Genomic DNA, 27,075 nt, shown 5'->3' with positions numbered 1-27,075 from the left:
GAGCTGTAGCTCACGAAAGCTTATGCTCAAATAAATTTGTTAGTGTCTAAGGTGCCACAAGTCCGCCTTTTCTTTTTGCGAATACAGACTAACACAGCTACTACTCTGAAACTCTTCCAATATCTCACTTTTGTAACTTGTATCACTTTGAATAAGCCTGTTCTAAGACAAGGCTCCTATTTTTCATCAAGGAGTATCAGATGTGAAACAGCATAAAGGTATTTAAGAAGCCAACTCAAAGAATTCCTCCTACACAAGCATTCAGGTCTTGAGCAGTCCAGGCAAACAACACACGTTACAACAAAGCTTAAACTTGTTCTTTATAATAATTTTAAAAACAAAACTAGCTGCCTATTTAATTCTAAAAACAGCAAAAAATATCCACCTCCCTTTCCATTTCTTATAAGGAGTCTTGAAGTTTAAATTTCATGCATGATAGATATATTTGCTTTGATCTGCTTAGCTCTTGGAAGTCCAGGGACTCCAGGCTACTAGCCCCATACTGCTCTGGGTTCATAGGGACAGCTCTGTCCGCCATTAGGGAATTTTTTCCCAAGAACCCCCTATAACATTTTGCGAACCCCAGTTTGGAAACCACTGATCTAGCCCTACCCCCAAGTGGCTCCAGGACCCTCCATGGAGCCAGCACCTTCTCTTCTGCTTCTTCTTCATTTGATGAAAAGACGGGCAATATTTTGAAATGCTCCTCAGTAAAGTGAGCGAAGGCAGAAGACCTGGGCTCTGATCAGCGGCTGAACACAGGTGCGGGTGCTTCTTGACGGTTCTGTCATTTTTTTAATTCAGACATTGTGATTATTGGCTTATTGGCCCAGCTGCATTTGAACGGCTACATGCACTTTACGGGTCACTGTTTATTATTACTGAGCACCCAGAGTGTAAGATCTTTGTGCTGTGTTTATACACCACCTAGCATAATGCAGTCCTGGCTCCTAGGAGTCCAGGGTCGAAGCAGAAAAAAACAACAGATGCTTTATGAAGAGACACTAATTGAACTACATGAGTGGGAGGTCTGAAGAATGCAGCTAAAACAAGCCGAGACGGGTTTTCAAACAGCTCCACCCCATCACTTCATAGCAAGAATATGTAGTTACACCAATGGCATCATCAGGTCAAAACGTCACTGCCTGATCCTGAAGGAAGGGGCTGCTTTCCTAGCAAGTCTGCAGAGCAGTTTAAACATGGCAGGATTACAGAGCCACAGGTCGGATTCAAATCCCACGAAGCCAGAGGAAAGCCTCCCATTGACACAGCCTCAGATGACATGGTTCTCCGAGGAGGCCATGAATCAGTGAATTAATTTGATGGTTCAATTCTGAGTCAGTAAAAATGGCATCACAGAGATTCCACATTGATTGTCCCTCGGTGACTCTAAGGGCTTGGTTACACTTGCAGATGTAGGGCGCTTTGGGTTAAACCAGCCTTCGTACAGCGCAGTAAAGAAAGCGCTCCAGTCTGTCCACACTGACAGCTGAAAGCACACTGGCGTGGCCACATTTGCAACACTTGCAGCTGCATTGGGAGCGGTGCATTATGGGCAGCTATCCCAGCGTTCAAGGGGCTGCAACCTGCTTTTCAAATGGGGAGGGGAGGGAGAGAGTGTGTTGTGTGTATGTGGGGGAGAGAGAGTGGGTTTTTGAGGTGCTGAGTGTGTCTGCATGCTGTCTTGTAAGTACAGACCCCTCTCCCTCCCCACCTCTCTCTCGCTCACTCAAAGCAAACATTAGCTGTTTGTTTTTTCCCAGAGCTGATAAGCAGCCGGCAAACTCCTAATTGGAGCTTTGAAAGGGCCACTTCCACATTCCTGCCGGAGTTTTTACACCCCTGTTTTTACATATGGGGAAACTGAGACACAGCGAGGCTAAGTTACTTGCCCAATGACATGCAGGAAGTTTGTAGCAGAGCAGGAATTTAAACCTAGGTCTCCCAAGTCCTACTCTAGGGCCCGATCAGCCGGACCATCCTTCCTCTCACTAATAACCATTTTATGATCTCACTTAAACAATTCTGCCTAGATGTGTGAGCCAGAAGAGAATCCAGCTCCACTCCCTCTCCCAGAGCTACACTGGCAAACACGGTTAAAGAAGAGTGAAAATGAATTCTTTATGATAACTCCAAATACTCTTGTTGAGTAGTTAGGTGCAATTTACAACACTGTTGTATTTATGCCCATAACAATTACTGATCTCAATATTTCTGATATATTTATAGGTGCATTTTTAAAATGTCCTTTGATTTGAAACTGTCCAATTGCTACATGGCTAATCTGTGATCCTAGCACAGTAACCCTAACTGAGCCCCCATCCAATTGTGTGTTCAACCCCCTTATTACACTACTCTACTTGCGCTACATTGATGACATCTTCATCATCTGGACCCATGGAAAAGAAGCCCTTGAGGAATTCCACCATGATTTCAAAAATTTCCATCCCACCATCAACTTCAGCTTGGACCAGTCCACACAAGAGATCCACTTCCTGGACACTACGGTGCTAATAAGCGATAGTCACATAAACACCACCCTATATCGGAAACCTACTGACCACTATTCCTACCTACATGCTTCTAGCTTTCATCCAGATCATACCACACGATCCATTGTCTACAGCCAAGCTCTACGATATAAGCGCATTTGCTCCAACCCCTCAGACAGAGACAAACACCTACAAGATCTCTATCATGCATTCCTACAACTACAATACCCACCTGCTGAAGTGAAGAAACAGATTGACAGAGCCAGAAGAGTACCCAGAAGTCACCTACTACAGGACAGGCCCAACAAAGAAAATAACAGAACGCCACTAGCCATCACCTTCAGCCCCCAACTAAAACCTCTCCAATGCATCATCAAGGATCTACAACCTATCCTGAAGGATGACCCATCACTCTCACAGATCTTGGGAGACAGGCCAGTCCTTGCTTACAGACAGCCCCCTAATCTGAAGCAAATACTCACCAGCAACCACACACCACACAACAGAACCACTAACCCAGGAACCTATCCTTGCAACAAAGCCCGTTGCCAACTCTGCCCACATATCTATTCAGGGGACACCATCATAGGGCCTAATCACATCAGCCACACTATCAGAGGCTCGTTCACCTGCGCATCTACCAATGTGATATATGCCATCATGTGCTAGCAATGCCCCTCTGCCATGTACATTGGTCAAACTGGACAGTCTCTACGTAAAAGAATAAATGGACACAAATCAGACGTCAAGAATTATAACATTCAAAAACCAATTGGAGAACACTTCAGTCTCTCTGGTCACTCGATCACAGACCTAAGAGTGGCTATCCTTCAACAAAAAAACTTCAAAAACAGACTCCAACGAGAGACTGCTGAATTGGAATTAATTTGCAAACTGGATACAATTAACTTAGGCTTGAATAGAGACTGGGAATGGATGAGTCATTACACAAAGTAAAACTATTTCCCCATGTTATTTCTCCCCCCCACCCAATCCACCGCTGTTCCTCAGATGTTCTTGTTAACTGCTGGAAATAGCCTACCTTGCTTGTCGCCATGAAAGGTTTTCCTCCCTCCCCCCCCGCCCCCCGCTGCTGGTGATGGCTCATCTTAAGTGATCACTTTCCTTACAGTGTGTATGATAAAACCCATTGTTTCATGTTCTCTGTGCGTGTATATAAATCTCCCCTCTGTATTTTCCACCAAATGCATCCGATGAAGTGAGCTGTAGCTCACGAAAGCTTATGCTCTAATAAATTTGTTAGTCTCTAAGGTGCCACAAGTACTCCTTTTCTTTTTACTTTAGACTGTAAACTCTCTAGGGCAGGAACTGCTTTTTAATGTTTGTAAGCTGGAAAAATGGGACCTGAATTGTAACTGTGGCTTCTGCTTCCTCCTGTAATACGTACAATAAACAATATCTATACTAGCTTCCCCGATTCATAAGATCATTTTAAACATCTAGGCTGACCTCCTATAAAACTCAGGCCAGAGAACTGCCCCCCAAAATAATTCCTAGAGCAGAGCTTTTAGAAAAACACCCAATTTTGATTTAAAATTTGTCAGTGATGGAGAATCCATCATGACTCTTGGTAAATTGTTCCAATGGTCAGTGACCCTCACTGTTACAAATGTATGCCTTATTTCCAGTCTGAAGTTGTCCAGCTTCAACTTCCAGACATTGCATATTGTTATCGCTTTCTCTGCTAGATTGAAGAGCCCATTATTAAGTATTTGTTCTCTGTGTAGGCACTTACAATCTGTGATCAAATCACCCCTTAACCTTCTCTTTGCTACGCTAAATAGATTGAGCTCCTTGAGTCTACTGCTATAAGGCAGGTTTTTTCTAATCATTCTCATGGCTCTTCTCTGAACCCTCTGCAATTTACCAATATTCTTCTTGAATTCTGGACATCAGAACAGGACACAGGATTCCAGCAGCGGTCGCACCAGTGCCAAATATAGAGGTAAAATAACCTCTGTACTCCTACTCAAAATTCCTGTTATACATCCAAGAATCACATTAGCCCTTTTGGCCACAGTGTCACACTGGGAGCTCATGTTCAGCAGATTATCCAGCATGGCCCCACAAAGTTTTTTCAGAGTCAGTGCTTCCCAGGGAGAGTCCCCCCTCCTGTAAATATGGCCGACATTCTTTGTCCCTAGATGCATACATTTACATTTAGCCATATTAAAACGCAGATTGTTTGCTTGTGCCCAGCTTTCCAAGCGATCCAGATTTCTCTCTATCAGTGACCTGTGCTCTTCATTATTTACCATTCTCCCTAGCAAGATTGGAATATATAATTATATAGAGGACTGTGGCCAATCTTCTCAAGAAGACTAAAAGCAAATGGAATGGCAATGGGTGAAGGACAACTGGGGAAGGAGGAATGGGGGATGCCAACTCTCCAGGATTGTCCGGGAGTCTCCAGGAATTAAAGATTAAATTTCAATTAAAGATTATATCATGTGATGACAGAGTAGCAGCCGTGTTAGTCTGTATCCGCAAAAAGAAAACGAGTACTTGTGGCACCTTAGAGACTAACAAATTTATTTGAGCATAAGCTTTTGTGAGCTACAGCTCACTTCATCGGATGTAGTTTTTCTGTCACTTCTAAATTTATCAGTGATGATGTTGTTTTCTTCCAAGTCATTGATAAAAATGTTAAATAGCATAGGGCCAAGAACTGATCCCTACAGGACCCCACTGGAGACACACCCACTCATTGACGTTTCCCCATTGATAATTACATTGTGACTTAGATGCTGAAGAACTCGTGAGATACAACACAACCCTTAGGAAAGGCCTTAGATAAGACCTGTGGAATCTGACCTTGCAAAGAGCAGAGCTCAGCCAAGGCTTTCAAACCCTGACCCAAAGCCCAGTACAATCATTGGAAAGACTCCCGCTGACATCACTGGGCTTTGGACAAAGCCATTACTGCCCACGCCAGCTCCGTCTGTGTTCTCCACGCAGCCACTGCTCTCCTTCAACAGCCCAGTACTTGGCACTTAAACTCTATATTATGTCTTCAAGGCAGGTTAGTGAGTAGCCAGCTAAAGCAAAGGGAGTTCCTTGGGAGAGGCTCCTTGCATGGCAAAAGGAATATTCCTGTTGCTCTAGGACAGGGGTGGGCAAACTTTTTGGCCTAAGAGCCACAACGGGGTTTCCAAACAGTAGGGGGGCTGGGTCGGAAGACTGTGCCTCCCCAAACAGCCTGGCCCCCGCCCCCTATCTGCCCCCTCCCACTTCCCACCCCCTGACTGCCCCGCTCAGAATCCCTAACCCATCCAATCCCCCCTGCTCCTTGTCCCCTGACTGCCACCTCCCGGGAACCGCACCCCTAACCGCCCCCCAGGACCCCACCCCCTTTCCACCCCCCCCGCTCCCTGTCCCCTGACAGGCCCCTGCGACTCCCATGCCTATCCAACCCCCCCCCGTTCCCTGTCCCCTGACATTCCCCCCGAACCTCTTCCCCATCCAACCTCTGCGCCGAAATCATGATGTGTTTAGACACTCCGGTGTGGGATCTGGAGTGAGTATCTAGAGGGGGCAGGTAAGATGATCTTAAGAGCAGCGAGAAACCAACTAGTTCTTTCGCACTATGGACCCCATGGAGCTGGAAGTGTTCTTGATTTCTGAGCCAGAAACCCTGGTGACTGGAGCTGGTCAGTTCCCTTGGGCTCAGGCCGTAGTTTACTCTGGCCCCTGGTGTAGATCTTGGGGTAACTTATCTATGTACGTTAATGTGAGTAAACAGTAAGAGAGGGGGTTAATACATTTGTATAGACAACCAAAAGACAACAGCATCTGGGAGAATATAAATGGGAAAACCTTCAAACAAGTGAACATCCGTTGGTTAATAACCGAGCCTGTTCTTCCTAGGTTTAGTGGGGGGGGAGAAATAAATAAATAAAAGCCTGTTCACAAACACCTTTTCTCTCTAGAGGTCTCCCATCCAAGTATCAGACCGCCCCAGTGCTCCTTATTTTTAAAACCAGATGAGCCCAGGAAGAATTGGAGGAGTAAAATTATCCTCCACTAAGAATCAACCAGTGGCCCCTCCAACCAGAACCTACTGCTGTGACCCCCCTACACTATTACTGGATTCCACTACAGCAGGGGTCGGCAAACCACAGCCCGCAGGCCACATCGGGGCTGCGCAACTGTATGGAGGGCCGGGTAGGGAAGGCTGTGCCTCCCCAAACAGCCTGGCCCCTGCCCCTTATCCACCCCCTCCCACTTCCTGCCCCCCTTAGAACTCCCGACCCATCCAACTGCTCCCTGCTCCCTGTCCCCTGACTGGCCCTTGGGACCCCCTGCCTCTTATTCAACCCCCCGTTCTCCGCCTCCTTATCATGCCGGAGCCAGCTACGTTGCCACGCTGCCCAACAGGAGCGGTGGGCCTGACTGCTGCCGCGCCGGATGGGGGACAGCGGGGGAAGGGCCAGGGGTAGTCTCCCTGGCCGAGAGATCAAGGGCTGGACAGGATGGTCCCGCGGGCCGTAGTTTGCCCACCTCTGCACTACAGCATTGTAAGAACGCAGGGCCTGAGTCTGATCTCACTTGTGGCGATGTTCCACTGCGCCAGTTTATTGAATTCAGTGCAGTTACTGCTGATTTACTCCACTGTATCTGGGATCATAATCAGACTCTTATGTTTTTAGCTGATTACAGTAGAAGAACTTGCAAAAATTATGGTTGCAAGAAAGCAATGCTGAGAAGCACTGATCGTCCTGAATAAAAGAGCCTAGCTCAGAGGATAACCGTATAAAAGATTTCTTTAAGAGATGACTAGACAGTTCTCTAGGGCTAGTCAGCCCCCGCTCATCCCCCTCTATGCCTCTCAAGACATGCTGCTGTTGGAACAAGCACAAATCCAGATCCACAGAACCATGCTCCCTCCTGCATTCAGAGCACTGCATCCCCCTAAGCATCATGAAATGGATATAATTTGTTATGCCTGCACTACTGAGCTATTTTTATTACATCCACACAAGCTAGTGCTCAAAAGACAGCCAACACACCAGCCATTGCTTCGCACTACCAAGCAGCTGGCTGCAAAGGGAGGTTTGCAGAAGTGCCAGCTCCCACTTAAAGTAGAATCTTTGCCCACAGTGCTGCAAAAATCCCCCTCTGCCCCTGCCATTTCTAGCCGCTTCCCTGGCTCTTTGTCTGGCACAGAGGAATCATTAGCAGCATCTCACCTTGCTCCACATGCAGAACTGCCACCAGCAGGGCAAGAAGAAAAGCCTTCATCTTCAGCCTGCCGTCACAGCTTCTTGGGGGGCTGGGTATAAATGAGGATCTTGGCGTTTACCTGTGAAGGCAGCGCATGGAAAGACTGCGAGTTAGTGGGGAGGAGACAGGAGATTGATGGCTGGGTGTGGGATGTGCAGGGGAGTTTGCTCACGTGGGTTTGTATCAAGAGCAGCCAGCGGAAACAAGGCTCAAAGTCTTAACAGAATGCAGTTCTCCAGGAAATGTAAATGTGTTAGGTTTCATTTCCCTGCTGCAGTCTGGAGGGAGGAGGAAATGCACAAGCACTAAAGCATTACTGTGCCAAAAGCTTTTGCACAAGGTGATGGTTAATACACTGCATAAACCAGACACCAGCGGTGGAAAATCCCTACTCTATTGTCTAATCCGGTGGTTCTTAACCTTTTCCATACCGGGTCCCAACAGCAAAGAGGGTGGGGACCCTGCTCCCTGCCTTCTAGGCGCAGAGAGAGGGATGGGGCTCACCAGTGGAGCTGGCCAGGACAGAGGAGCTCCCTCCTCTGAAAAAGTTCCAGTTGGTGATAAATCTTTCTGTCCCAAATCTGGATGAAAAGTTAAAAGCTCAAGGGGGTGTGTAGGGAGGGGACTGAAAAGTCTAACATGTATCAGACTTTTAAAAATAGTTTTTAAAAAGCAAAACACGTTCCCAGAATGCCTGGCTAGCCCGCTCTTCAGCATCCTGAACTCCCAGCACCCTAGGGCACCTACCTTCCGGCCTGGCAGGGTGCTGGACTGCCCTGGCTCCATGATGCCTCCAGCTGCCCGACTCCCCATCGGCCCAGCTGGCTGTGCAGCCCAAGGCACCAAGGAGTGGGGCAGCCCCGCAGAGCGGGAGGCAGGCATTACTGGGAATTGGGGAGCTCAAGGAGTGGGGCAGCCTGCCAGGCAGGCGGATGGGAAGACAGGCAGCAAGGAGTTTCAAGGAGCAGGGCAGGTGGGAATTGTTGAGCAGACCAGGAATCTGGCTGTCTGGGGAGTAAGCGGTGAGGAAACTCAGGCAGTCTGGCAGTCCCCAGGCAGCACCTGGGGAGTCAGCAAGCATGGGGCTCCAGGGATCGGGGCAGCCCACCAGGTAGGGAGTCAGGAGAACCACAGAGCCATCCAGCTGTCCGGTGATAGGGGAGCCAGCTCCCTCAGGGATGGGTAGCAGACAGCCTGGGGAGATGGCTGCCCGGGGATTTGGGAAACCCCAGTTCCAATACTTCCCTACAGGCGAGCTGCTGAAGAGCTGAGTGGTGAGCTGGCAGGAAGTCAGGCCGGTTTCTCTCAGAAGTTTCAGCCAAATCAACATGTTCCCACAGAACATTCTGACAGGTTTCAGAGTAGCAGCCGTGTTAGTCTATATTCGCAAAAAAGAAAAGGAGGACTTGTGGCACCTTAGAGACTAACACATTTATTTGAGCATAAGCTTTCATGAGCTACAGCTCACTTTATCCGATGAAGTGAGCTGTAGCTCACGAAAGCTTATGCTCAAATAAATGTGTTAGTCTCTAAGGTGCCACAAGTACTCCTTTTCTTTTTACAGAACATTCTGACATTGTCAAACCCCAGCCCGGGCGGGAACTCCTAATTTAAACCCATTTCCTTCCCAAGAGACTGCATACTTCTCTTGGCTTTCTCCAGTCTGGTTCAAAATGTCCCAGAATATGATTTAGTTGGGGATTGGTCCTGCTTTGAGCAGGGAGCTGGACTAGATACCTCCTGAGGTCCCTTCCAACCCTGATATTCTATGATTCTAAGATTCTAAGTTTCTACAGTTCTCTCATCATTTATTATTATTTAGTGCTGAATTACCGGGGGCAGATGTACTGGCCTCCGTATTTTTGTTGCCTGAGGCTTGTCCATTAAAATGGGTTCCTGTGACCTTTCCTTTATTTAGTTTGCAAAGTCAAGCACGCGAAAGTTAGGTGTGATGAACCTGCTACTCCAGGGGACTACAACTCCCATCAGTCCCTTCCCCATGACACTTCCCTTTCTCCAGGCCAGGTAGGAGGAAGGACCCTGAGCAGAAAATGATGGGGCACTTATGGGAGGCAGCAGCCGCATGGCTAACCGGGAGCTGCAGGGAAGCAGGATGCAAAGAACTGTCTGCAGAGCTAGGTGTGGAACAAGCTGCCTGCCGGGCATTGCAGTCGGGTGCTGGTCTGTGTGGGGCTTACGGGGCACCAGCAGCAGCTGGGCAAGGAGCCAGTGCAGAGGGGCCCCAATGAGAGACACTAACTGAACCTGGCCTGGAAACCTGGGGGCTCCTATTTGCTTGAAAACAGACTGGACTGGAGAGGGCACCACATGCACTTGGTCTGATGAGACCTGACTTGAGTGGACTGTCCCAGGGACTCAAACAAGAACTGCTCTTGCTCACTGTGAACTGTAACTGCACAAAGGGTATTTGCAACCTTCCCTTTCCTGCCAGGCCTAGTAAAATACCCTTTCCCGTAGCCATTCCTCAGAGCGGTTATTGGGACCCACCAGGGCTAGCAGCTATACAGCCTAGCAGCTGCAGCACCTACACTGCTTGACTCCAAGTCACAGCACACCTGGCATGCTACTGGCAGCCCAGGGTTTTTTTCCCACAGGAGAAGTGCCTCATTCAGTACATCCAGGGATGGACACACAGGGGGAGAATTAAGTTGCTAGGGCAACTAAAAACCTACTTGGCATTTGCTAGTTTTCGAGTGCTTGACTTTGCAACTTTAATGTAGTTTCTTGGGTGAGCTATTTAAGATTTAAATTACGGTAGCACCCAGGGACCCCAATCAAGACACAGGGATGATGCTGGAGGAGGTACTAAGGGGGGCAAGGGCAGCCACAGCAAGAAAAGAGCCCTCGGGCAGCCCTCATCCCACTTAATTGACTTGGGGTGGGGGACAGCAGCATTAATTGCATTGGGGCCAGGGGAGGCATTAATAGAATTTGGGGGCAGACGAAGCGGGGACCACTCTTCCTTCTCTACACTTCCCTCCTCCTGATACCCCTGGCAGGGACCTTCTCCCGAAATCCCCAAGCCCCTTGACTAGGACCTTCCTCTTTTCTGTAACCGACTGACTCAGGGCCTGCCGCAGGGCCAGGCTCTGGGCGACTTAATGAGCACATGAGCTGGCGTGCGGTAGGCTGCCTGATTGGCTACCCCGCCCCACTGGTGGGAAGAGTCTGAAGACTGGCTATTAAGCCCAGCAGCTTCTACTTCCTTCCTTGTCTCACTCCAAGTAACCGGTTTTGATCCTTGGCTCCAACTCCTGGCTACTGACTCCTGCTTTCACCACTGGGCATGACTCCTGCTGATCTATTAGTTTGACAGAGTGAGTAAACATCCCTAGCAATAGGGTTCATAGTTAATAACCGTCCTAATCAATTACAGCACAACATGCAACACAAAACAGATGTCCCACAGTTCGGCCGCTGGTCACAAGTGATGTCGGCTTGTGATCACGCATGGGCAGGCCTGGGGGTCAAGAGCTGTTCTCTCTGCCGGAGGTGCCAGCCACCGCTCAGCCAAGCCATCGCAAACTGGCTAGTGTATTGTAGGTGCTGTGGCAGCAATGAGCCTGGTAGGTGGAGAGGCTGCAGCCTTACAAATCAGTTCAGGGAAGAATCTGCCATGCATAAGGACCTGTGACAAGACAAGGAATTCTCACATGCTGCAGTTAATGCTCCAAACAACAAGACCACTATAAACATTTCAAACATACATGGGAAAGCCTCCTTTAATTCCTTGCCAGTACCTAGACCTTCATCACATTCTTTGCAATCTCTCTTATTTATCAGTGGCTTAAATCCAGCCATTTCAACTTTTGCTTTCTCAATATCTAATCCACGGAAGTCAATCAAAGCACACAGTGATTTCAATTTCAAGACATCTGGAGAGCTGGTGGAACAGATTGCTGACAAACTTTTGTAAAACTTGTAGTTCCTCTCAGAGAATCTCCTTTGCAATTCACCCCTGGTTTCATCAATCAGTTCATGATGAATCTGAGACCTCTGTTTGGTACCCGCATTCCAAAGTGTCAATGAGCAAGTGCTCCATGACTATTGATATTTTTGGGTGCAGTATTTTGGCTATTTTGCTGGCACAACCGAATGTTGATGCTTCATCACATGCATCTTTCAAAACAGAGGGCTTGAATGAAATCTCTGAGGACAAAACCTTCAAATGTCTCTTTATTTTATTTAAGTTCTTCAAAGGTAACTAATCAGTTCAACTCCTTTAGTAAGGTGTGTTAGTTCCTTCAGAAGGTAATTGTTCATAGGAGCAAAAATTTTCAAAATCGTTCTGTGGCAAGATCCTCCCGGGGTGCCACCTGGAACTGAGGTATTACTGAACCCCTGACTCACCAGCCTGGGCTCCCTCTCATACTGTACTGCTGTGACAAGCTGCAAAGCCCTCCAGCCTGCACTTTCACCAGCATACATACAGGTAGGGATACACCCAGCTGCAGTTACATGCAGACTCTCTGACCAGCCTCTGCATCAGAAGGCTACAGCTAAGGCAACTCACAGCTCCTCAGGCATGCACCCCCTCTGGAGTATAAACACAAAATTATACTATCTTGTGCTGCACAGGGAACTGTAGAGTGTAAACTCATAAAGTTCGCCCCCTCCCTCAATGTGGAGCGGAATATGCAATCAGCCTTTGCCCCTTGAGCTAAGATGTGCATACACTTCACTTCAACTCACTGGTTTAGATAAAACAAAAACAAGTTTATTAACTACCAAGAGAGATTTTAAGTGATTATAAGTGAAAGTCAACAGCTCAAAGCAGATTATCTAGCAGATAAACAAAAAACACAAACTAAGCTTAATATACTAAACAAATTGGATATGAATTAGCAGATTCTCAGCCTAAGGGTTGATACAAGCAGGCTGCAGATTCTTAAGGGGCAAGCTGCACTTGCTTTACAGCTTGAAATCCCCAGGTGTTTCATTCAGAGGCTAGAAATCCCTTTATCCTGGTCCAGCACTTCCCCCAGTTCAGTCTTTGTTCCAAGAGTCTTCTTGTGTGGGGAGTGAAGAACACCTGATGATGTCATTCCCTGCCTTATATAGCTTTTGAATATGGCAAGAACCCTTTTTTTCAAAGCTTTGTTCCCAGACCAGTCTGTGGAAAAATAATGACATCCCAAGATAGAGTCCAGAGATATGTGGTCTGATCACATGTCCTTGCAGAGTCATAGCACCCATTACTCACAGGCTGTTGGGAGTGTTCTCAGGAAGGCTCACCTGGTGACAGATGAGCTTCTCCTAATGCCTATTGTTTTTTCCTAATGGCCCATTGCCCTGAATAGGCCCTTCTCCACCCACTATCTAGACTGAAAGCATCTTGTCTAAGGGTAACTACACTTGTAACCAGATTTATAGGAAAGCCAGAAAGGGAATGTGGGTCACAATCTCTTTGAAGTGTTAGCACCACTCTATTCCCATCATGTACTCAGTCTCCAGGATGTGCCAGGCAAAAAAGCAGGTTGGACACTCCTGAACACTGGCTCCCTGGAAAAACAGGAAATTGCTAGATATCGTAATAGCTCACATATGCTAGGGACTGACCTAACTTCCCATTCTCCCTATTACCTCAACATTTGTTCTCAGATCTTGTGAATGGGATAGAAAATTACTCAGATAGGTCACTGACCCTATTTGTGGCCCTGCCACAGGTAGGGCGCAAGTAACCTGAAGGATTAAGAAAAGACCAATTGTTGTAAACTATAACCAGTGTTCCCCGCATTCACACAACTGAACCTCATCTTGTACACGGGCAAATCAGCTTCGGATACACCCTATATTTTGAATACTGTGGTTCTCAAACTATAGCCTGTGGAACACTGGAGGGGTTTGAAGCAATTCTTTGTGTGTAATTACACTTGAAATACAGATACATAGTCGATGTTCATGACTTCAGATACAAAAATGATACATGCATACAAATAGGATAATCCTATTCAGCAAATCATAACTTTTCCCAATGACACCTCACATGACTTATCTGGCATAAAATACATTTTAATTATGGCATAATCATCTCATCATAATGTCACTGTGAAGAATATGGGGTGCAGTGCCACACATTCTCCCACCCTAGCTAAGATCAAGCATTTGGATGATTCTGTCACTTCCAATAGCCCTCTTTCTTCAGTGGACAGGTCATCAGATACATTCCCATTTGACTGAATACTCTGACTCTCTTCCAAATTATTGACGATTATTTCCAAGGTTTTCAGGTGACTAGTCTATCTTGTTTCTATAAGGCCTTGCAGGTGCTGGCCTATGTACAGCACACTCACTTTATGCCTGCAAAGACATTTGTGTAGATAACTTACAAACAGAAATCATAACATTAACACTTCTTTTGTATGCTGGATCTACCACACCAAGTTTTGGAGTTTTCTTCAAGATAAGGGATTTAAAGTTTATAGATGTTTTTAAAAATTCTGAAAACTGACTGTTTATACCTACCCTTTATTTCCTATCTTTTAACCAGTTACCAATCCATGAGAGGTCCTTCCCTCTTATTCCGTGACATCTTATTTTGCTTAAGATCCTTTGGTGAGGGACCTTCTCACAGGCTTTCTGAAAATCTAAGTACACTATATCCACTGGGTCCCCCTTGTCCACATGCTTGTTGATGCCCTCATAGAATTCTAGTAGATTGGTGAGGCATGATTTCGCTTTACAAAAACCATGTTGACTCTTCCCCAACAAATTATGTTCATCTACGTATCTGACAATTTTGTTCTTTACTATAGTTTCAACTAGTTTGCCTAGTACTGAAGTCAGGCTTACTGGCCTGTAATTTCTGGGGTCCCTCTCGATCCCTTTTTAAAAACTGGCATCACATTAGCTATCCTCCAGTCATTTGGTACATTTGAATCATTTGATTTAAATGATAGGTTACAGTAGTTCTGCAATTTCACATTTGAGTTCCTTCAGAACTCTTGGGTGAATCCCATCTGGTCCTGGAGACTTATTAATGTTTAGTTTATCAGTTTGTTCCAAAACCTCCTCTAATGACATCTCAATCTAGGACAGTTCCTCAGATTTGTCATCTACAAAGAATGGCTCAGGTGTGGGAATCTCTCTCAAATCCTCATCTGTAAAGTCCGATGCAAAGAATTCATTTAGTTTCTCCACAATGGCCTTATTCTCCTTGAGTGCTACTTTAGCATCTCAATCATCCTGTGGCCTCACTGGTTGTTTAGTAGGCTTCCTGCTTCTGATATATTAAAAAAAAAATTGGTATTACTTTGTGAGTCTTTGGCTAACTGTTCTTCAGATTCTTTTCTGGCCTTCCTAATCATATTTTAACACTTCATTTGCCAGAGTTTATGCTCCTTTCTATTTTCCTCACTTCCACTTTTTAAAGGATGCCTTTTTATCTCTCGCTGCTTCTTTTACTTTGTTGTTTAGCCATGGTGGCACTTTTTTGGTTCTCTTACTGTGTTTTTCAATTTGGGGTATACATTTAAGTTGAGCCTCTATTATGGTGTTTTTAAAAAGTTTCCATGCAGCTTGCAGGGATTTCACTTTTTGTGCTGTACCTTTTAATTTCTGTTTAACTAACCTCCTCATTTTTGTGCAATTCCCCTTTCTGAAATTAAATGCTACAGTGTTGGGCTGCTCTGTTGTTTTCCCCGCTACAGGGATGTTAGATTTAATTATATTATGGTCACTACTACCAAGCAGTCCACCTCTTGAACTCGATCCTGTGCTCTACTGAAGACTTAGCACCCTATGACATCATTTGCTAAAGTGCAAAGTGAGTGTAAAATGCCACCATTGTTATTTGGTACCATTTGACACCCACTTTGCATAGGGAGGAATGAGTGCACACTGTGTAGGGAAATGCTGAATAAAGCCCCTTGTGATGACCTCTCTCAGGGATTCTTGTAACTACATAAAGATTTGTAATTTTTCACCTCATTTCATTTATAATTTTTCATCTCCCCAGTGGTACAGCACTCTTCAGTTGAGCTTCCCAGGCCTCCTGCACCCAAAAACGTGGCAGCAATCCAGATCTGCTGAGAGGCACAGAGGGGCACCCAGTGACAGCAGCAGGATTTCCTTGTGAACGGCAAGAGGGCAGGTATTGTCTAATGGGATCTGAGAGAGAGTTTGGAAGAAAGGGTACCATTGGTAACGCCAATAGAGCTTTGCACAAAGGAGGGTGTGGTGTCTCGATGGAGAAGCCTGAGCAGGTTCTTTAGGGCATCAAGTTCTTTTTTCCTGGCTCGATCACAGTCTGGCCCTGATATAGACAAAGCTGGCCAAAATTGCCATGGCCAGCACCGGATAGCTGACTTCCACTCTGCTGGCACCGCTGATGTTGCACAAGAATGACCTGTAGCAGGAAACAGAGGCGGCTGCTATCCCTATGTTTATCCCACCGCTGGGGCAAACTGAAGAACACCCCTTGGAGATGCTCTGCCTGGAATGTCCGCCTGAACCGGAAAAAGAAAGAGACTCAAGATTAAAATGTTTCCCAGAGTTCGGACAGGAGCTCCTTAGCTCTGCAAACGAGATAATTGTACCGATGTAGCTACGCAATCCTGAGATGAGGAGGCCATTTCTCAGCAGTTAATGGCCTCACAGCCTTATCTCTGCCAGTGAATGCCCAGCCATTAGAGGTCACTACTGCTATTATATACCATGAAAGCAGCACTAGTCTCTTCCTAGCAGTTACAGACCCGTATGTAACAATCTGGGAACATCCCCTTCAGATTCCTGGCCAGGACATGGGGACAGCCAAAGAACCCTGAGAATCCATTCCAGATTGTCACACTGCCCACTGCATGCTGGGACAGGGCTTTGGGAGTTCAGTGGGGGCTGTGGGAATGCGGCACAGAGGTGACTGAGTCCTGTCTCCTGCTGTTGATCCTCAGGATTTTAAAGAGCTGGTAGTAGCTAGATCACAGCAGAGCTCATTAAGAACATGAGAACAGCCATGCTGCATCATACCAAAGTTCGATCTAGCCCAGTATCCTGTCTTCTGACATTGGTCAATGCCAGGTGCTTCAGAGGGAATGAACAGATTAGGGAATCATCAAGTGATCCAGCAGCAGAAGGAAGCTGGAAATCATTCACAGTGTTGCATATCTCAGAGGGTTATATACCCCCAGCTGTATTTTGGTACATGCCAGGGACTGAGATTGGAGCATGCAAATTCTCTCACTTGCACATGCCAATAGTGGAACCTTGCACCAGCACGTCAGATATTTGGTGCTTAAACCATCACCTGGCTTCCCCAGGCGTGAAAGAAGGCCAGACTGGGAAAGCAAGGCCCATAAGATCAGTTATGCAGGGCAGTTACAACAGCCTGCAATACAACTGGTCACATCCCCTGGGCGATATCCCTGCACAACTCAATAGCCTGGCACTACTTTTGTTAACTGAACCACATGGCAAGTGATATCAGTGCGCCTCCCCATGAACTGGCTACTCGCAGTCCGCTCAAAATGCAGAGCCTGGCAATGACATTTACACTTGTGTATAATTGCTGCTGGGTGCAATCGGGCGCAGGAGGGGCACAGTTGGGAGACGTCCTTTCCCCTGCAGTTCAGGGACAAAGGCAGCATCTTTTGCCCCCAACAAACCGGAGGGAAAGGGGCGTGGGCTGGATGCCACAAGAATGCAGCAGAGCAGAGGAGGCTGCTCCCTGAGAACCATGGCTGAGAAGTAGAGGATCCACTGAGCCCTTTCTAGCTGCTCCCTCACGCCGTTCAAGGCTGGCAGCCACTCAGGCAGGCAGCCTCCTTCCCTTTGACACCCATGGCAGCCCCTGCAGGGCCGCCGAGGAGCGGGTGGGAACTCAGTCTGAGCCCTCGCGCACTTCAGCAGTAGCAGCACCCGCTGCTGGGGAGCCGCTGCAGGACTGGGCTATAAAGAGCCTCATTTCAGGACTTCAGCCAACACTGGAGCTAGATATGGAGCCCCCCATTGGCGTCCAGGAAGCCTGACATTGCCTGCACTGCCCTCCTCTCAGTCACTCTCTCGGCTGCAAACCTCACTAATGAGCACAGGGGCTCCCACCCCCTTAGTGCGTCCCAGCAAAGTTCTCCTGCCATTCGGTTTCAAGGAGTGATTCACCAATTCCACATCAGCAATGTCCCATCCTTCCAGTGGAAGGAAAAAGGAAAACCCAGTGATCTGCAGCTGGAGCAGGATGTCCTCAAGTAAAGTGCTATGGAAAAACAATAGGTAGAACATGCCCAAACTTACCAATTCCTGCACCAAGATACGTGGTCACACAGTAGTTTTCACTACTTTGACATGTAGTTGAGGCCAGACAACCCCAGCTGGAGAACGCATCACTATAGGTGAAGCACACCAGCAAGTGAGCTGCAAAAGGAAAACACAGCCCATATTAGAGGCTTGCAGGAATATGTTATTTGTTCCTGGTCTACAGTCCCCATCCCTAATGAGCCTGCTGCTAATGAGCACCAAGTGAATCATATCCTGATGTTCTCAGCCCCTATTTCAGGCCAAATGATAGGTTTCCCTGTGTATCGACTGAGTAAGGACTTCAGGATTGGACCCAAAACACAGAGGAGCAAATTTTCAAAGGCAGAAATAGCAGCTGGGCATCCAACTGCTATTTATGCCTCTGAAAAGTTCCCCCAACACCCTCTGTGACACCAATTTGTAAATAATTTCTCAGCATGTTCCTTTCCAAAGCCATAATGTTACAGACAGGATAATAGGGTTATAAGAAAAAATAAGCATGGACTTCTCAAGAAATCATCATGCCAAACCTAATTTCCTTCTTTGACAACTAGCCTAGTGGATGCGGGAAAGCAGTAGGCATGATGCAGCTTGATTTTGACCCAGTCCTATATAGACATTCTCATAGGCAAAGTAGAGAAAGGTGTTCTAAATTAAATTCCGATAAGGTGGGTGCACAGCTGACTGAAAGACTGTTATCAGTGGTTCCGTGTCAAACTGGGAAGGCGAACCCGGGGGGTCCCGCAGAGGGCAGTCCTGAGTGTAAGCCCCAAGGAGATTTCATAGATTCCTGGGGCTCTGTCTGCTGGCAGCTCCGGGAGCGGCCCGCTGTCCCTGGTAGGGAGGGGGAGCCAAGGCAGACTCATAATCTGCCCGGCAAGCACTAGGGAGTGAGATGCACTTCCCGGGGAGCTCAGAGAAGGAGAGAAGCCATTTTTAGAGTCAGTCTGGAGCCAGCCAGGGCAAGGACAGGACTGGCTGTGTGGGGAGCTGATGAATCCCAAGCCTGCATGCAGGGTTCCCCCTGAGAACTAGCCTCTAGGGACCTGACAGCAAGATCCCTCCGCTGGGCTTTTCCCTCTCCACTGAGGACTCCCAGTTTGTAGAGTTTTGCTGGGAAACATCCCCAGCCAGGCTGAGTTCGCCCTCCAGCTCCCTAAGTGAGACCCGTCACCACATGGTCAGCTCTGCTCTGGCTGCTAGTCCAGGGCTGCTGCCTGATGGGAATGTCTGGATTCTGGAGTAGGAGACGACAGGTGGATTTTAGTGTAGTTGTGTAATCTGCACCTTGAGCCTTGCACCCCTTTGTGGTGAGGGGAAATCCTGGGACCAGAAGCAGCCTGATTCCTGCCTGAAGAGGATCCCTGCCAGCAGAGATCAGCCCCTCTGCAGTGACCCAGGAGTCCAGAGTCACCTCTGAACCTGAGGATCATTCATGGAGTTTGTGAGTGCGCCATCTTTTAGTCAGTCAGTCAGGGAAATTGTTTTGGGGACCCCCTACTCCCTGAACTATGTCCTCAAGACAGGGAGTAAGGGGTTGAGGATTTTATAACCTGCTGTGTATTAAACCTGTGGAGGGACTTGCCACCTTCTCCCACTTGTGAGTCCTTTGGGCTGTACTGAACCCAGTCAGCCACCATGCTAAACCATGCAGATAAGATATCGTGGTCATAGGTCATCAAGGACCCCAACAAAGTACACGTACCAATGGGACACTGATCTTACATTTGCTACATCAGGTCCCGTGACTGGGGAAAGTCATGGATATTATCAGTGTGGGCACCAGTGCCCCTAAGAATAATGTTTTACCCTGTTATGTTATATTTGTCTCCTGTTTAATATAATGACTGTGTTGAATATATTCTTGGGAGTCTCCAACTATCTGGCAAGTAAGTGGGGGTTACCCTGTGGTTAGAATTTTCCTCCCAAACTGCCTTGGGGACCCTGCCAGGAAGGACCGAAGGGGGTGGAGGCACCGCCAAATAAATTCACAGGGAAAAATAAAGAAGATACACCCTGCTGAGTGAGTGGTGGGATCCAAAAGAACCCAGACCTGTCTATCAAAACCTGTAAACAGATTGGCATTAAAGAAGGTAACTGGGTGGAGAAGGGGAGCTACATGAGTATGATTATGATGTAAGCAGAGTCAGGATGAGCTCTAGCCTGACATCTGGTGGTGAGTCATGGTGGGTTGTGGAAAACAACTTCAGGGGCTGATCTCATTTGCATAGGCCCACCCACCCTGCCTAGATGGTCACTTTGGTTGCTGTAGGAGCCCCAGTTTCTTGGTTATTGGGGCAGGAATAAACTGTTATTATCCTGATTATGTGAATCAAGGACTGTGGAACTGTACTTGGCCTTTTGTTATGATGGAGGGACTCACCATCAACTAAGCAGCACTCGCTAGGCAAGGGTCATGGGTTCCAACGCCCAGTGAATGGAGAGAGGTTGGGAATAGGTATTAATATCTCCTGATATGGGTCTCCTGGTGAGGGTTCTACATGCTAATTGTATTATCTTCTCTCTACTGTGAATATCCGAACTAGTTTTGATTTTAAGAGGAGTCTAGTTACAGGCTGCTAAGCTGAAATCACTTTGGGTCAATGGTGCACCAGCACTGAGGCTCCCCTACTACAAGCTGAAATCACTAACTGTTGTGTTAAGTGGGGGGGGGGGGCTAAAGCTATATTGTGGAGCAGTTTGTGGGATGGCTGGTGGAGTGGAGTGGAATAGTTTGTGAGATGGCTGGAGGAGCTCAAGGGATGGTTGATGGAGTGGAAGCTGCCAGAGCAGAGCAGAGCAGAACGAAGCGACTCGTGGGATGGCTGGTGGAGCGGGGCTGGTAGAGCCCCATGGAGAGGTGGGGCAATCAGCTTTGGACCACGTAAGGTACCCCTAAACCCCCCCCCCCATCTCCACCTCAGGTTGGGAGGTAAAACTCTGCAGATAAACTTTTGAACTCTGGGGCTGCACTGACCAGGGACAGAGACTTTTGGGTTGTGGGACTTTGGGTGATTTTGGGTTGCTTGACTCAAGAACCAAAGGGAAAGGACATGCCCCAATTTGCTTGGGGTGGGTTTTTGCTCATGGGTTGTGTTATGAATCCTGTTGGTGGTGTTTCCCCAACATAATGCCACATTGTTTCTCTCTGTTATTAAAAGGCTTTTGCTACACTCAGACTCTGTGCTTGCGAGAGGGGTGCCTCTTGGAGGCGCCAGTGGGGGCGGTATATATTTGTCCCAGGTCACTGGGTGGAGGCTCAAGCCGGTTTTGCTTTGTGTATTGAAATGGAATCCCTAATTACTGAACCCAGCCCTTGTTGCTGCCAACTGGGCAGAAGGGTTACAATTACATTTGCAGATGTAATACATGCAGATGATGCCAACTGGGAGGGGTTGCAAGCACTTAGAAGGGCAGGATTAGAATTCAAAATGACCTTGACTAATTAGAGAATTGGTCTGAAATCCACAAAGTGAAATTCAAGGAAGTTAAGTGTGAAGTACTACAGTTCAGAAGAAAAATTCAAATTATTATTAGTGTCAGAAGCATGCCAGATGCTTTATAGAAACAAATAGATAGGCAAGGTGCATTTCCTAGGGCAGTGGTGGGTAACCTGCAGCCCGCAGGCTACACGTAGCCTGTCAGGGTAATCCGCTGGCGGGCCGCCAGATAGTTTGCTTACATTTGCACAGCTGCCTGCAAACCTCAGCCACTGGGAGCTGCGGGCGGCCGTGCAAATGTAAAGAAACTGTCTGGTGGCCCGCCAGTGGATTACCCTGATGAGCCGCAGGTTGCCCACCACTGTCCTAGAGAGTTTATAGTGCAAATTGGACAGGAAGTGCTGTGTGAGGGTGACAAAGAGAAGGAGGGGATGGGTTAAGGAAGAACAAGATCTGAAGCATTAAGTTCATCCCAGGGCTTGATTTTGCCACTTTGATGTAACAATACCTCCACCTGCATGAGTCACCAGCAGAGTTTGAACCCAGGCCTTTCAGCAGCACAACACAGACCTTGACCACTGGTAGGGAAGGAATAACTCCAACTAGAAGCAGTAGTGGGCTGTTGTCCTCTGCAGATACTAGAAGAGGATGCAAAGCGCATTTTACAAGCACATACTCCACTTACACTGGGGAGTACCTTACTCACACAACTCCAGTGAGGCCAGGCGGGGATTAAAGTGCTCTTTCAACTGTTTATCATTTTTTAAAGTTGACAACTAACCTAGCAAAGGTGGGAAGCAAAGAACCTCTTCCCCAGCTCTCCCAGCATACCCACCTAGCAGTGGGCAGGGCACACTCTGATCTTGGCTTTGGCTACAACACTCACTGACACCCCACAGTTCCAGTGAGAGCTGGGGCACGATTAAGCCACAGGCCCCATGGCATACATGTCATAGGTGGTGAACACTGGGCTCTCCCCCACCAGTTACCTTGATCTAGCCCTACCCCCAAGCAGATCCCAGACCCTCCAGGAAGCCAGCACCTTCTATTCTGCTTCTTGAAGTGATAGTCAATCACTGTTCTCACGTTTGAAATAATAAATCCATCATGCAGATGCCACAGCAGTGACTTCTTGTTGTTATCTTGTTCTGGCTATAGCAGTATGGTTTTGCATTTTCATCTGTTTCTTATGCAACAGCCCGGTGGTAGCATTGAGCCATTACCATAGGTTCCATTTAGCTTTTAAATTATCAAGATCTATTTCAACTAGATCCACATTAGCATGTATTGTTTCTGTATTAGGCTGTCCTGTAGGTGGGACAGAGAACTTAATTTATTTTTAATTGCTTTTAAATTCATGAGTCCTGCTCCCACCCCAAATCTCCCCATCATTGTACCCATAAGATCTTTTTTGGCTTTAGTGGGAGGGGAATGCTGGTGTGTTCTTATCCACGCTGAAAGAATGGGAAGGGAGTAAGGTATACATTTGGGCTTTATTTTAGAAACATTTAACTATGTACAATCCATGTTAATTTTTATGTTTACCAGAAGGGGGCTTACTAAAACCGTCACCGGTGTGGTCTGGACCTTGAATAATGCAGGTTTCTTCATGGACTTTAGTGTATTACTTATAAATACGTACTTTTTTTTTTTTTACTGTTACGCACAATTATTTTGGAATGCCCGTGTGTGTGTGTATTCCGGGCAATATACCACAATAACTGTTACCAAGGTTCCTGATTTTACAGGAAATCAGGGGAAAAAAGAAAGGAGGACTTGTGGCACCTTAGAGACTAACAAATTTATTTGAGCATAAGCTGTAGCTCACGAAAGCTTATGCTCAAATAAATTTGTTAGTCTCTAAGGTGCCACAAATCCTTCTTTTCTTTTTGCAAATACAGACTAACATAGCTGCTCCTCTGAAATCTGTCAAATGTAGGGGAGTAAGGGGTAGTCTGCAATCATGGTGGTATCTCCAAAATAGCCTTCGGCTTGTACCCCCACTATCCAATTACTTTCCCTCCCCCTGGGGACTGAGATGTTTGCCTGTCATCCCAATTCTCCCTCCCCCACATAGACATGAGTGCTTCCTAGGGGTTTTAAAGTAATGCTGGTATTCAGATCAATTCATGTTATCCGGATGGCCGGGGCATAGAAGGGAATCCATGGGGTGTTTTTTGATTCTGAGCCATTGCCTAACAGTGTAACAGCTAGGATTGTTCGACCTTCTCCCAGGGGTACTGGAACATGGGTGCTGTTGCTGCTCCTCTGCTGTGACTGTGTACGCGAGTAAATTAATTCAAATCAAGGAACACCGCGCCACTTGTGGCTTCATTCCCCATGCTGACTGGAATGCCATTTGGCTTTTTTCCGATGTCATTTCTCACAGCTTTCCCGAAGAACCGAATGTGCAATCCGGACCTGCTGGAGAACGCGCACCCACAGCCGGGGGAGTAGCTGCAGCGCAATTCGGCACCCAGCAATCCTGTGCAAATGACAATAAAAACACACCACGTCCACAGGGCCTGGTATCCAGTCGGCATCGGGGCATTGTGCCTAAATCATAATTCAAGCAAGCAATTTAATCTGTGAAACATGAACCCACTTCAATTTACCATCTTTATCAATGCGGTAAATGAGAGGGCTGGGGCGATCAACTATGGAGTAGGGACCAGTCCACTTTGACTCCAGTGTGTGATCCCTTTTGCCCAATTTTAAATACACTACCTGATCTCCTGCTTCCCACAGTTGAGAGTCCCCAGCTTTTTGCTGATCCATTTTTTTTTCTTTATTCGCTTAATAGCTTGATTCACTCTGTACTGTAGGGTGCTTTTATCTTCCTGCAGCTGCTTCAGCCATTGCCAGTGCTCATGAGTCCCAGTGGGGTTGTTCCCTGCCAATTCCACAGGTTGCTCTGGGTCGATAACCAATTTCATCGCTTGCCCAAAGAGAATTTGGTGCAGCTGGATTTTAGTCCTCGGCCTATCAGTGCTACGAATGGCAACCAGAATAAGTGTCAGCTTCTCAGGCCAGTTTCTGCCAGTGTTATCTACGACCTTTCTCAGGGCTTCTTTGATAGTGCGGTTCATTCTTTCCACTTCGCTAGAAGATTGAGGCCTGTAGGGTATGTGGAATTTATGAGTAATTCCCAGAGCACAAGTCCCCTACAAATGCCTCTCCGTTATCCGAGTCAATGAACGCAGGCATTCCATATCTGCATACCACTTCTGAAAACAGCTTTTTGGCAGCTGTTGTTCCTTGTGGCGAAGGCTTTAACCCATCCTGAAAACGAATTTATAATCACAAGTAAATACCAAGTCTTGTCAGATGCATATTCGATGCTTCTGGAGGGTGGTTGCGGAACCAGACTCAAAGTTCTCAGTTTTTAGAGTCTGTCTTTATAGGAATTCATCCTCATTCAAATCCACAGGGTTTGCTTCGTCATGCTGTTTTCACATTTGAAGTGATAATCAATCACTGTTTTCACGTTTGAAATGATAAGTCCTTCAGGCAGATGGCACAGCAGTGACGGCTTGTTGTTATTTTCTTCTTCGGTTCTTTGGCCCCATTTAATCCAACAGCAGTATTGCCACCCTTGTTTCTGTGCTGCCTTCAGAGCTGGGTGGCTGGAGAGTGGCGGCTGTTGGCCAGGGACTCAGTTGTGAAGGCGGCGCCCTGCCAGCAGCGGCGCAGAAGTAAGGGGGGCAATACCATACCAGGCCACCCTTACTTCTGCGCTGGTGCTGGCGGCAGCTCTGCCTTCAGAGCTGGGCTCCCGGACAGCAGCCGGTGCTCTCCTGCTGCCCAGCTCTGAAGGCAGCGTCGCCACCAGCAGCAGTGCAGAAGAAAGGGTAGCAGCACCGCATGCTCCCCCCACAATAACCTTGTGATCTCCCCCCACAACTCCTTTTGGGGTCAAGACCCCCACAATTACAACACTGAAATTTCAGATTTAAATAGATGAAATCATGAAATGTATTACTTTTAAAATCCTATGACCCTGAAATTGACCAAAATGGACTGTGAATTTGGTAGGGCCCTAGCTATAAACTCTCACCAGACATCAGTAAGCAAATCAAATTGCATATCAAGTTCACAGATGACACTAAACTGTGGGGAGAGGTAGATATGCTGGAGGGTAGGGATAGGGTCCAGAGTGACCTAGACAAAGTGGAGGGTTGGGCCAAAAGAAATCTGATGAGGTTAAGCAAGGACAAGTGCAGAGTCCTGCACTTAGGACGGAAGAATCCCATGCACTGCTACAGGCTGGGGACTGACTGGCTAAGCAGGAGTTCTTCAGAAAAGGACCTGGGGATTACAGTGGATGAGAAGCTGGATATGAGTCAACAGTGTTTCCTTGTTGCCAAGAAGGCCAATGGCATATTGGGCTATATTAGTAGGAGCATTGCCAGAAGATAGAGGGAAGTGATTATTCCCCTCTATTCAGCACTGGTGAGACCACACCTGGAGTATTGCACTACAGAAGGGATGTGGACAAATTGAACAGAGTCCAACGGAGGGCAACAAAAATGATTAGGGGGCTGGGACACATGACTTACGAGGAGAGGCTGAGGGAACTGGGGTTATTTAGTTTGCAGAAGAGAAAAGTGAGGGGGGATTTGATAGCAGCCTGCAACTACCTGAAAGGGGGTTCCAAAGAGGATGGAGCTCAGCTGTTCTCGGTGATGGCAGATGACAGAACAAGGAGCAATGGTCTCAAGTTGCAGCGGGGGAAGTCCAGGTTGGATATTAGGAAACACTATTTCACTAGAAGGGTGGTGAAGCACTGGAATGGGTTACCTAGGGAGGTGGTGGTATCTCCATCCTTAGAGGTTTTTAAGGCCCATTTTGACAAAATCCTGGCTGGGATGATTTAGTTGGGGATTGGTCCTGCTTTGAGCAGAGGATGGGACTAGATGACCTCCTGAGTTCTCTTCCAACCCTGACATTCTATGATTCTATGATCTACTAAACACTACTTCCCACAACTTTTTGGCAGTGGTTTCTGCAGTATGATTTCTGGTGGGAATTGCCTCCAAGCATCCAGAAAAGGAATCTACTAGCACTAATAAATACTGATTCCCCCTTTGGGTCTTAGGCAATTTATCAATGTAATCAACCTGTATTCTAGTCCATGGCTCCACAATTCTTTGGTGATCTATTCCCATCTGCTGCACACCTTATGCAGTTTTTAACAAAGTTTTCTATGTCCTCTCGCAACTTAGACCATATTCCAATTTGTTTTACCTTAAAGAGAGTATTCTCTATTTCTTAGTCGGCCATAGAGTGACACAGTGTAATAATCTCTTCTCTTTGAAGTTTGTCAGGTACCCACTTCTTCTGTTTTCTTATGCACCACATATCCACCTTGCATATTCCAGTTTCCACACCTTTCCTCAGGTTTAACCTCCTGTTTTATGGCTTGAGCTCTAGTAACTACCATAACTCCCAAAGGTTCCTTTGCTGCTAATTTAGCTAAAGCATCTGCTTTATCATTCCAATATTTGTCATTCCCTTCTCGCTTTTGATGACCTTTAATATGTCTTACTCTTAATTTTCCTTGGTGTTTTTTCAACCAATCATAGATAGATTTCCTATCCAATGGGGCATCTTTGGGTCCATTATCTGACAATGACAGTTGTCCTAGGCCT

At 47.0% G+C, this 27,075-nt stretch overlaps 1 protein-coding gene across 4 annotated transcripts in view; it reads right to left on the bottom strand.

Annotated features, from left to right (window-relative positions):
- LOC119851220 (lymphocyte antigen 6E-like) overlaps positions 1-27,075 on the bottom strand; it is a 62,246-nt gene that overhangs the window by 9,940 nt on the left and 25,231 nt on the right. The window contains exons 1-3 of one of the 4 annotated variants that reach the window (XM_043507248.1): positions 21,315-21,320; positions 16,151-16,152; positions 7,703-7,773 (exon numbers count right to left, since the gene is read on the bottom strand). The exons of 1 other annotated variant lie outside the window; for it this stretch is intronic. In XM_043507248.1, coding sequence (XP_043363183.1) covers positions 7,703-7,754 — 52 coding nt within the window. In that variant the 5' untranslated portion in view covers positions 7,755-7,773; positions 16,151-16,152; positions 21,315-21,320. Of the gene's footprint in view, positions 1-7,702; positions 7,774-9,569; positions 9,575-13,179; positions 13,182-16,150; positions 16,153-21,314; positions 21,321-27,075 lie in introns of those variants that run through there. 2 more of the 4 variants (XM_043507249.1, XM_038391056.2) reach the window with 2 other exon arrangements.

This window comes from Dermochelys coriacea, chromosome 2, assembly GCF_009764565.3.
Source record: "Dermochelys coriacea isolate rDerCor1 chromosome 2, rDerCor1.pri.v4, whole genome shotgun sequence".
Lineage (NCBI taxonomy): Eukaryota > Metazoa > Chordata > Testudines > Dermochelyidae > Dermochelys > Dermochelys coriacea.
The sequence above is the reverse complement of the archived record's forward strand: the minus strand, read 5'-3'. Positions and strand labels throughout refer to the sequence as shown.